Genomic DNA, 12542 nt, shown 5'->3' on the forward strand with positions numbered 1-12542 from the left:
TCAGTTTGCTGTTTAAAATCATCAATTCTAATGAGATTAGGAAGCTTCAAAGATTTTAAAGTACATTCCAATTGAACAACTCCTGTTCCAAGAAGTGGCCCTCCAACAGAGTCAATTATGTCTGCTGGTTCAGAAACTCTCTTGTCTTGCCACATCAAACATCACAGACTTTCCAGACAGAAACTTAGAACAAACCAAATCATTGAACAAATTAAGTATTCCTATTTGGACCAAATAAATATAACCAAATCAAAACAAGACAGAGAATACAAAGTGGAAGATTATCTCTTTCCCATCAGTGCTAAAAAGCAGAGTCGTGTCCTGAGCAGGTACACAGGCCCATTGACCACCAACTGGAAAGAGACAGAACACACAGCAGAAGACTGCTACCTAAAGAGGAGTGCATGTGTGGCCACTGCTTGACGGGAGAAGCTGAGATAGAGATCCACTTCCTCCTTCACTCCGAGACGTTCTCACAAGTCAGAACACACAGGTTTAACAAGCTGGTCAAGATGAGATCATTTCTCATCTTTAGATGAAGAGGAACATGAAGTGATACTGATACTGATACTGATAGGTGGGGTGAAGCAGTGAATTCTGCTGCCCAATACGTCTTCATGTGCCATAGCCTGAGAGATGTGAAAAAAAAAATCGAAAAATATTTGCCTATTACATGTCACCACGCTTACTCAGTTTTATATATTCTATTAATTTATTATGTTCTGATTCTCCATTACTTGAAATTTACATAAGTCTCATGATCACTATTTTCCTTTATTTTTATTGATATTATTATGTTTATTTTATTATTATTATCAAATTGAATGTCATTTTTTGATGCTATTACTTATTTGCTATTGTTATTTATTACTATTATGATCCATATGTAAGGGACTGAGGGTCATTGTGCTGGAAGGCCGTTAAGTTGCCGTCTATTGCCGCCATGCAGTGTCAGCTGGGAGCATTACAGGTCAAATACAACTGAGGCTGCTGTCCTCTGTGTGGCTGGCTGGATATCAGTCTAACCCCTTAAAACAGATTGTGGCACAGCCAAGAGAGTGAACAAACAATTACATTTTCCAGAGCACAAACAACTGCAGAACAACTTTAAATTCTGCAAGGGTCAGAGCCATCATGCCAGGACAATAAATGTAGTAAATCCATAGGAAGTGCTAAGCCTAGAACTTGTTTTTGCTGCTGTCCTCTTCTTTTATCATGTAACCTAGTTTCTTGGATGACAAATTTGCTCATGATTTGCCCAGATGACCATTCCCATTTTTCAATTTCTTTTCCCTTTGCTTCTTTTACATCCCCCACCCACTCCCCTAAAAACTCCACACTACTATTGAATGTGTGTCTTAACTCCAGCTATGGCACATGTAGACTATGACCCAACCTGCCCTGTGACCTTTAAACCTCTACATCCCCCACATACAAGACGCAATCAAATGAACTTACGAACTAACCACTGATGAAGAATTCCTGACAACCTCCATGACTTGTGTAACATTGAAATTATCCCCAGTTGAGAAAAGAAATACTCTTGTAATCATAGGTTTCACTCTCTGCATTATTATCTTCCACGTACAGTGTACACAGATACATTTGAATACAAAATCAATAATTCTTCCCGTGTGGGGGTCCCTGTGACAAAATGCCACTGATTGGGAATCCGTGGCCTAATCTGTGCGTTTACTTGGGGGCCCATGACATGAAAATGTTTGCAAACCCATGATATAGGCCAACTATTATCTCAACTTGCTGACAGTGTGTCAGGTGGTGCAACTGGAATGCAGAGCATCGTTTACAGAGGGCCTAATTTTAGCGACAGACTAGACTCCACGGCTGCAGCTGGATAACACTTGACACTGCATATGTTTATAATTTAACTTACAAAGCAGAAAGCCACAATTTTACGGTTTATAATATAGAGTTTGGTAAGCATCGATATTTTATCAGTGAGCAATACATACTCCGGTACAGTAAGTGGCGATATAATACTGTTTTTGACCCGCTATAAAATTCAAAGAAGAAGAAGTAGAAGCCTAAGACGAAGAAGACGAAGAAGAAGGATGACGAGAATGCTAAACAGAAAATAGAAGGCACGGAGCAGTTTATTGAACGTTAAGTTAACGCTGTCGCCCCGAAATCTTGACATTGAACATAGCTGCATTTACACTCGCTAAACCATGACGGAGCCTCAGTCAGCCCTGTTACTCAGGAGACAGCTTGCAGGTAATTAAACATTAGTGCCAATTGGATGCTGGCTGCCCAGCTAACGTTGGCTAGCTGTCGAGCTAACGCTAACGTTAGCTTTGATTCAAGTGATGCTGCTGGCGCAAACTGTTTTCTTGAACCTTCCACACTAACGTCCCATGACATTATAATTGCATGGAGATTGTTGCAGTGGCTATCGACAGATCTCTTTCTCAACAAGCATAAATGAGAACGTGAACGTTTTCGTGAACCAGTTCATTTGTTTGTTTGTGTTGACGTTGCATAAGGATTTGAACTGAAACCCGCTGTCAGAAGTCTCAGCGACTTTCCAATAACGGGCTGGCTGAAGTCAGCTAACCTAGCTAACATAACGTTTCTAGCTGGCTGGCCCAATATGTTTACAAATATGATAGCTGACATAACACTTGGTGTTTTGTATTTTTATATCAGATGTTTGCTAGCTAGTCAACTAACGTGATCTTATCATTTTATTGATTTAGCTACCTAAGTATAGTAGTTGACCTATTTTTCCTTGCTTACCAAATTGATTTGCAAACGTTTTTAGCCAGCTAGCTAAATATGTAATCTAGCGTTAGCTGCTGTGACTCTTGTTAGCTGTGACATGCCAAGCTAGTTAGTTAGCTAATGTTAGCATCTCGTGTTATGTCTTTTCTTTACTTTAACACAGCCCACTGCGCATCAAAATTAGCTACCGTAATATTAGTCTCCAACAGTGACATGGTGAAACACGTATTACCCAGTTTTCTCCCACATCATATGGGTTTGGCCTCACATCCAACAAAACAATTTGGATCAGAAGCAAGCCATTACACATGGTTGTCAACTTAGACTTTTTATACAAACGCATGTCACTGGCATGCCAAAGTGCCCCCCTTGTAAAATTCTTTACAGATATTCTGTAAATAGTGATGGCCAGTTGACTCCTGGACTCCTACATTGTTTAGAGTAGGGGTGTACTCTTGATAGTGACGTGGAGATTGTAAAATATGGTGGATTTTATACCATGGCCCCATAATTCTCAAATTTCAATGCACACTCAAAGCTGATATTGCGAAAATTTCCTAGATGCTTGATATCAATGTAGGCTAGAGTTAGGGTTATGCCTGTGAGCAGAGGAAGCCCTCATTTCACAGGCTGACCAGTCACCAGGATGGCCAGCTTGCATCTGTTTTGAATGTGGGAACCTGGAGGTCCATATCATTCAACTTTTGAAAGTTATGAAAATATTGGAATGACCATATTGTAGTTGACAAAAATATGTCTTGTCTTGTGGACATACATTTATAACAGAGGAACTCTTAGAGAAATTACATTTTAACCACACAGGTAGCTACGGCAATGTTGTCACATTTGGTTATAGAAAAGCAAGAACGTGCCTCTAAAATAAGTGTGGAACTTCATTCAAATTAATACCCTGATGCAGCTGCATTTACAAATGGCTGTAAGTGAAAGCTCAAAACAGAGGATTAAACCAGCCTGTTTTCTGTTGATTTATTTCTGGCTATTTTGCTAACTGATTTGAATAACCATACAGCAGGGTTACAAACTTATCACATCCATGAAGTGACACACACACTTTTACCCCTAGAGCACCATGAACAAATCTCACACAGGATTTCTGATTCCTGGACAAAATCAAAATTCCAACACCATCTGTGTCAAGATTCAGACATTTTAGTGCTAAAAGGGCTGATTGCCTGCAAAACTGTGTTATTCTATTCACCACAAGGGCTACATAATATGGAGAAAAAAAATCACATAGTAATTATTAAAAAAAATTGTGATTTCAACAATTTCAAAATGATCAACTGGAGTCAACAATGATTTCCTTGTGACATGGCTAAAAGCAGTCAGTGGTCATAAAAATAACTATATCAGTATTGGAATAACTGACCCTTTTGACTATTTTTATCTTATTTTACTGCAATTGGCTGAATCACACAATACAACCACTGACAATACAGTAGTCACATTAAATAAACTTAAATTGCTTAATTTTTCAACAGCAATATCTCTAATACACAAGACATTAATGGGCGTAATAGAAATGCACTGCAGTAGAAGGGACACTGAACATCTTCAAGCTGCGCTAGGCAACTTTGCATGTTGGCGGCTCCAAATGGCAGCGAAAGGTACCTGAAAACTCTTACTAGTGTAACTTTAACAAAAATAGCCTACCTAAAATAAAAATATGTATTTTTAATCTGAATCACCTCTATCTCTCAGAAATCTTGTTTTGTCCAATCACTATACACCATGTACACATTGTGCACTGCCTTCTCCATCTCAGAGGTCACTCTGTCCTCAATGCTCTGGATCCTCTCCTCACTAATGTGGGGATGTAATGTTTTGGGAGGAGTATAGAGATTACGTATGTGGTTAGAGAAATATTTCCATTCACTCTTGGCCAATTTAGGGCCATAGTGCATCTCAACCACCTCCAGAAGTGGTTTAATTGTGGATAATTGCAGTTGGATTGCTGTCCAATCACTCAAGATGCATTTTAATGCTAGATGTAAATGGGGTCTTAGATAGTTCTCACTGGAAAGCACATACAGTATGTGAGCTCCTGCGAGGGACCCTACCCAGTTCTCATAGATTCAAGGACCTCCATATTGGCACCAGGTGCCTTGCTTTCTGGTCTGCAGAGAGAACCTAAAGCCTCTGTTGCTCCAACACCTTCCTTATGATCTCTTGCCTTGAGATCTACTGGACACTCTGTACAAGCTGTGAGTGCATGCTGAGGGAGGTTGTTTTTTTTTCTGTGCTTTGTTTAAGGCTACTGTTTTGTTTGTAAATTTGATTGTTTTTCCAGCCAATTAAAAAAAGTGGTTTACTGTCTTCTTGCCCAACCCTGCTGGCCAGTCTCATTGTCAGTTGTAAGTGGAGTGGGAATTCAGCACAGTATTTCTACTTAGTTTTCTCACTGGACAGGATATTTCAGTCATGCAGTCCACTATGAATAGTAGACTATGGCTGGGTCTGATGAAGAGCATGGAGCTCAAAACATTGCATTTGTTCATGTTAATAATGAATACACCTTGGCAGGAACTTGCAGTATGCAGACTCTACCTACCTGTTCTATGCTTTGTATTCTGTGTGGCACCTGGTTAAGATTTGATGTACATGTTTTAGCAATAATGTATTGGGCTTACTGATGAAGACCAAATGACACTATGCATCAACTTAGCAATTGCGAAGTGCAGCGTATGTCTGGAGCATTTGAGTCTGGTCCAGTGACTGAGTGTGATTCAGCCCAGGACTACCGGTGGTGTGTGGTTACAGCAGTGTGCTGCTCCTTACTAAACCCCCAGCCAAGGCCTCTTAACACAAGGGTTACGTTGTCTCCTGTGTGGTCTTCAGAAGAGCACAGTGTCAGAGTTTAGTTAACATGGGTACTTGATATGACCTGACAGTGCTGTGGCTTATGTGGGCATTTGTTGTCTTTTTTTATCTCTAGAGCTGAACAAGAACCCAGTGGAGGGATTCTCGGCAGGCCTGATTGAGGATAATGACCTTTACAGATGGGAAGTCCTAATCATCGGCCCCCCAGATACACTGTAGTAAGTCTAGCACTTTGTTTCTTAATATGGGATTTAGAAGGAGCTTTTGTTGTTTCAGCAAGTTATTTCTCTCAACATTACTCACTTCCATAGGTCTGGATCTTTTGAAACTTGTAACTACTAATGATATTGATTTTTCTCTTTGCTCTTCTTTGTTCACAGTGAAGGTGGTGTATTTAAAGCTCATCTGACATTTCCCAAAGACTACCCTCTCAGGCCACCTAAAATGAAATTTATCACAGATATTTGGCATCCTAATGGTATGTACAAATGTAGTGCGCTATGAATTAAATTTGCCTTTGTTTTCTCTAGGTCCTGTTCGGAAAGTAGAGGTTCTAGCTCTGTTAGACGTACATTCAGTGGAATACTTGTCCAGCAGGGTTTACCAGGGCCAGGGTGAGCTTAAAGCGTTCATAGCACAGTAGTTATGGCGTGTTTTTATTTTTAAACTGTAGCACTGCTGAGAAATTCACTGTAGGTAACAAAAATATAATGAAACGCAGTTCTGGTTTTGGAGAAAATTGAGTATCTTAAAGTCTGGTGGAAATACGATTTGGATTATTTAGGACATGGACATGTTAACTTTCATGCATTTTACTCTATTTTGAATGATTAAACTAACATTTGGTTAAATAATGCATTTATTACACTGTATAACTTTGGTACATTCATATAGAACATACTGAATATAAACAATATTCAAGAATGAAATTGACAGCTGGTTTCTAATGATTCTTATCATTCCAAAAACATTACATCAGTGACAGATAGCTTGACAATCCACACTTTCACCACCCCATTAGACACGGCATACACTTTGTGTTTGCACATTTTGAGTAGCATTATGTCATGCAAATGAGCAGAAAACATGGAATTTCATAAACATCAGTTTATAACACAGGATTTGCTACCTAAAACCTTTTCTCCCTCATGAATTCTAATTTCTCCTCCACTGTTTTGTTTCCAGTTGACAAGAATGGAGATGTATGTATTTCTATTTTGCACGAACCTGGGGAAGATAAGTATGGCTATGAGAAACCAGAGGAGCGCTGGCTGCCCATCCACACAGTGGAAACCATCATGATTAGTGTTATCTCTATGCTGGCAGACCCAAATGGTGACTCACCAGCCAATGTGGATGCTGCAGTAAGTTCACTTGTTAAAGGTAGATGATTACCAATGTTATTCGAATGAAATGGATGTGCTTCTCTTTCAAAACAACTTCATACTGTCCCTATTTGGTAAATATTATTCTTCATTTTTACACAAAAAGGCACAGTACGATCCTTAAATGTTGTTTTGCGTTTTGGATGATATACTATAGTAAATCCATGACAAAAAAATAACAATAAATAAAAAAAACTAGAAATTAATACAGCAAATGTCATAATGATGGCAAATATAATGATCATAAAATGAGAAAAACAAATAAATTGGATGATTGCAGCAATGGGACACAGGCAACACAGGAGAAAAAAACATATAAAAATATATAAACTTCTAGGAGCAGAAGCAATATTGCCTTTTAATTTTAACCTGAACAACATGATCATATGATATAATGATCATTTTATGATAATTTAGAATGGCTAAGAAACCCTTGTACAGGGATGTCGGGCTATGTTCCGGCTCATTAGGGGTTGGGTACTCAAATGGGGCTTATGTCATATTAATCAACCACCTTTTCTTATTTCACGTTTTTTTTTCTCTGCAGAAAGAGTGGAGGGAGGACAGACATGGAGAATTCAAAAGGAAAGTGGGCCGTTGTGTACGAAAGAGCCAAGAGACTGCGTTTGAGTGATATTTAGCAAGGCTCTAGCTTCATGTTTTCAGGGTATGTGTTGTGTTCTGGACTCTTGAACCCTTTTATAAGCTAGCCAACCTTGTTGTTCAGAACTGACTTCAGCTGCTCAGGAACGGCTGCCAGTTGCACCAGTTAAACTTAAGTTTGAATGTCGGCTAGGTTGAACAAACATTCTCACAAAGTCTGAGTTTACGCATTACAAAGATTTTAACGGTTGTACCAACTAAAATAGTTCCAACGTAAACATAAAACTTAAATCTGCCCCCTAACAACATCGGTTTGGTAGATGGGGAATCATGCTGGAGGAACAAATACAGGATGGTTTTTGTTGGCACCATGAACTTAGATCACTAAACCGATGAAGAACCAAAGTACAATTTTAGCTAGCTAACAATAAAATAATGTTTTTGTTTACCTCTAAGTGATAGCGGTAATTGCATTAGGCCTAACTGCATAGCTTTGACCCTGTTGAAATTCACAGTTACACCACTTGATGTCACTACTGTTGTCCGTATTGGTTACATATAGGTGTATACATTTGTCTGTGGTTGTAATGTGCATGGGAAACAAACTACAAATGAAGTCTAGTGTTAATACTACTACATAACATACCTATTTAATATTTGGTGTTTCTAACTCAGCCATGTTTATCCTCTTTTTCTTTCACTGTATTACGTAAGTCAGATGATATTACCTTGGCCATTAATAGGGGTACAAGAAATTGATTTTGGCACACGTAATTGGCCACTGAAGGTAAAAACGTCATTGTCTGCAACAGTATTTTGGTCAGTGGTCTCTTTACGCTCTACTAATTAAGATGCACCGCATGTCTCCATGGTGCAACTCAACAAAGATTATCAAACTAACTGGTTTCACTGTATGAATTAGTGTAAACTTTACACCCTGACTTACGATCAAACGCATGTCCAGCTGGTGCAACAGGCTGCCAACCTTTTACTGCACATTATTTCACTCATTATGTATGCCTGTTTTACTACAGTACTGTCTTTGTAATTAGAAATTATGGCGGTGCAATTGACATTTCCATCACTGCTTTATTACTAATTCTCCTGTTATTTGCTGTTTGTTTTCCCATAGGTCTCCAATTGAAAATCAACATGGCACTGTTCCCTGCACTCTTCCACCCTGTTGCCAGGCTTGTCCTCCTTGACTTCAGCAGGAACAGGCTGGCCACAGTAGGCTGCAATAGAACATAACAGTGACTACAAAGGCTGACAGAAAACCGCCAAGCAAGTGCCAACTCAAAAAAGAAAACAACAGAAGATGATAAAACATTTTTTCAAGTCTATGAACTGCTTCAACATTCAGGAAAATATTGTAAAGACGTGTATATAGCACAGACTAAACCGGATAATATATAAACGCCCTTTCCATCCATCAAGACACTTAGACCAAATGAATAGCGCTGGTTTAGATAGAACTTTGAGGTTTTTTTTGTGTTTTGTTTGTTTTTTTAGTCCATTTTCCCTTTATCAACTCCAGTGTGCATTAGTTCTGCTTAGATTGTTTTAACAGGAAGTCTTATAGAGAAAGAAAATGCGATGCTGTTGGAAGAATCTCACCTCTGAAGAGCTTGATTGATTCAAGCAAGACATGAATGACTGGTGAAAAGTCTTTGGTGGAATACTGGCGTATTGGAATACACATAGCATGTCTCATGGGTTCTCATGCTCAGAACCCAACACTGTATGTGGGTACGTGGATGATGTTTTGTTTTTTTTGTTTTGTTTTTTTTGTCCTTCTTCCCCAGTTATGGGTCTTGCCATCCCGCTCAGTTGCCTTTAGAAAGGGAACATGCCCGTTATTGTTCATGCATGCTCAAAAAAAAAATTTTGTGTCTTTTTTCAAAAGTGCCTCCTGATAAAATGCTTGGCCACTTCACCCTGCATTGAACAAGTGTTAAAAATATCAGAAAAGATGGAGAAATTGTGTACCACCTTGAAAATTGTGCGTATGTTTGAATTTATTTAACAGTCCAGTTCACCAGGATGCTGTATATTATATATATACAGCATATAATATTAGATTATCAGTAACAATTTGGTGTAGCAATAACTCCCCTAGTGTGAAGTGTACACATCTTAATTTTTGATGTCCTGATAAAATTTGGGTTGATTTGGGGTCCACTTCTCCAATATTCTGTTATTTTAGCAGCCTCTACTCCTTTTCTGTGTTGTCCTAGTTAGGAATTGTTATGCATGCTTTATCTTTAGTTTACCTTTTTTTGCTGAATGTTTCTGGGATTTGGTTTGCGAATGTTTGAGTGTTTGTGTATACAGTATGTGTGCCCATTTTATTTTCTCCCTCTCTCCCCTGATCCCCAATCTCTTGTTTATTATGTTCTGATGAACTATTGCAGTTTTTGCCTAATGTACAAAGACAAAATACTGATGTATATTTTTCATGTTATGGAAATTGTCACCTGTAGTGAGCTCTTCTAAAATATGACTTTTTTTTTCAATATTTACTTGTGTATTTAATTCAGTTGTATTTTGGGTAAGACTTGAAGAATTACATATTGCTTATGAAAAACAGTGAGCAGGAGGAATTCCAACAAACAAGCTACTGATGTTAGATGTTTGTGTTTTGTTTGGCTGACCAGTCATCTGGTCGCCTTCACCAACTTGGTCCTCATGACAAAGTCAACAGAAACCATTAGAGTATATGAAGAGTGCCACTGAAAACACGCATGACCTATTTATTGCTCAATATTCAAATCCTCTGAAATGTTGCTGTTCCATTAGCAAAGGTTCAGACAGTTAATAAGCTCATTAATATTCCGTATTGAGTTTAACTCTCATGCCAGCAGTCATTTCCTCAGAGAGACACTTCTCAAATGCTAAATATCTGATTTTGGAGTAACACACTTCATGTGAATATTTATTTTGGATAGGATTAAGGAGATTGTGCCAATAGCATGTCTAGACTGTAGCTCTTTATCTTTATCTTACTCATCCTTTTCACTTATTTGCATTCAAACTGCCAATCAGTAATTGTTATCATTTAATGATGTCTCCATCCTTCTGAGTCCTAGCAGAGAACACCTTAACTCACCAGTAATTCTACCAGCCTCTTTATGCCCGATGGCCTTTACAGAGTCACTAACTCTTAGAAATCTGCAGTCTTTGACAGGGCGGACAGTCAGATATTGAAGTTGACACAGCTAACGTCATGACTGGTTAACAAAATGCAGTTCATTTTTTGATTTGGTTCACGGACGATTTAAAATCTGATTTGGATTGGGATGTATGAGTGTGTGCCCTGCACTACATCACACTTCCCCATAAACCCCGTTAAACCTTCTGCTCACAGGATGCAGAACTTCTTGTCATTTCCTGTATTCAAAGGAAATCATCTGGAGGCAGAGTCTGTTCATCTGTTCCCACAAGGCCCCCTCCCTTTAGGACCAGGTTCCTGCTGATGTCAGGGAATAAGACATGTCTCAGTGTTTAAGTTTGCACAAGACCCACTTGCCATTATTTCCGCCTTGCCAGCCGTTAGTGTCCCTCCCTTCTCCACCCTGTTTAAGGTCCTCTGAGATGCTTTTGTTAAGTCTACCATGGTGTTGCCAGGTCAGGCGTTCTCTTACACACATATGCACACACTCACTGACCTCATATGTTTGTGTTCCTCTTGGTTTTAATTGAGTTGTTTTATTTTGTTTTCTCTGAAAAGCACTTTGCGACAAATGTGTTTTGTTAGTCTTAAAAATTAAATTGATTGATTATGAAGCAGAAAAACAAAAAAAACAAAAAATCTTCAGTTGCAATTTTTCCCTCAAAATTATGTACTTGCATGAAGCCAAGCCCTTTTTTCCAATTTTCCTCGAAGGTCTAGCCACCAAATTTCACTTCCTATATAGTAATTTATTTGTTTATAGTAATTTACAGCATCTTATTTTTATTTTATTTAGTTTTTTATCCATTTTCTACTTTACTTGAAGTATTACACTATGTAGTAACTAAACAAAAAAAACAATATTTTGCCAAATGCTCCATTACCACCTGTTAGTTATTTCACCCATTTAAAGAACTGACTTTCAATCCCCCAAAAAGTGATTTAACCATGGGTTCGCCTGGTGTTTCATACAAACATCATACACCCTCATTCAGGCGACCCAGCTGGGTCTGATCAGTCCCCAGCTTCTGTCAAAGTTGTAGTCAAAATGCCCAAGTAGTATGTGTACAGTTCCTCTGTTTGCTCTTAATCCACACCCATACCGAGGCCCTCTGCAGCATCTGTTTTTAATGGCCCCCCTCTTATGCACTGTAGGCCCTGCAGAGAGAGACTGACCTGTGAGCCCTCTGTCACCCACCCTGATGGGCACACACTGTCCCTGTCACCCCAGCCTGCAGCACTCATCTGGGCCCTTTTCCCATCATTGGCCTCCTCCATCTGACATTCCCAGGGAACAACCATGTGTGCCCCCACTGGCCCCCGAGTCCCGCCAAAGCTTTGTCTCCTTGTGGCAGCAGGGTAGCAGCCTGTAGTTGTTAAAGAGACTATGTTGTAACTGGAAGGTCTCAGATTCCATCACAGCAACAGCTATGTGTCCTGTTGAAGTGTCCTTGAGCAAGGCACCAAACTCCAACATACTCACTCATTGTAAGTGACTCTGGATAAGAATGTCAGCTAAATGGGCATCAGTTGGGTATGGTAAGGTGGCACTTGCCGCTTTGCTTAACTGAGTCCAAATCAAGCACAATTGCCAGAATTCTATTTGAAAGCCATACAAAGCCATGTCGAAAAAAGGGACACCAGAGAAGCATTCATGATCAATGTTCATTCTAAGCTGGTTGTTTGGTGACCTATGTCTAATCATTTATCACATTGACCACATAATAAACATGTTCTCAGCCAGCATCAGTCAATGCTCCACTTTGTCCCCATTAATTTTGTCGATATGAGCGGATTTG

The 12542-nt window shown here is 39.1% G+C and overlaps 1 protein-coding gene across 1 annotated transcript; it reads left to right on the top strand.

The window, feature by feature from the left end:
• Window positions 1-2063: 2063 nt before the first annotated feature.
• Window positions 2064-9043, top strand: ube2g1a (ubiquitin-conjugating enzyme E2G 1a (UBC7 homolog, yeast)). The gene is made up of 6 exons (XM_071901397.1): window positions 2064-2235; window positions 5699-5801; window positions 5964-6061; window positions 6769-6947; window positions 7516-7635; window positions 8704-9043. The coding sequence occupies exons 1-5, from the start codon at window positions 2190-2192 to the stop codon at window positions 7600-7602; spliced, it is 513 nt and encodes a 170-aa protein (XP_071757498.1). The 5' UTR covers window positions 2064-2189; the 3' UTR covers window positions 7603-7635; window positions 8704-9043.
• Window positions 9044-12542: the final 3499 nt, after the last annotated feature.

The sequence above is a fragment of the Centroberyx gerrardi genome, chromosome 11, assembly GCF_048128805.1.
Source record: "Centroberyx gerrardi isolate f3 chromosome 11, fCenGer3.hap1.cur.20231027, whole genome shotgun sequence".
Classification (NCBI taxonomy): domain Eukaryota; kingdom Metazoa; phylum Chordata; class Actinopteri; order Beryciformes; family Berycidae; genus Centroberyx; species Centroberyx gerrardi.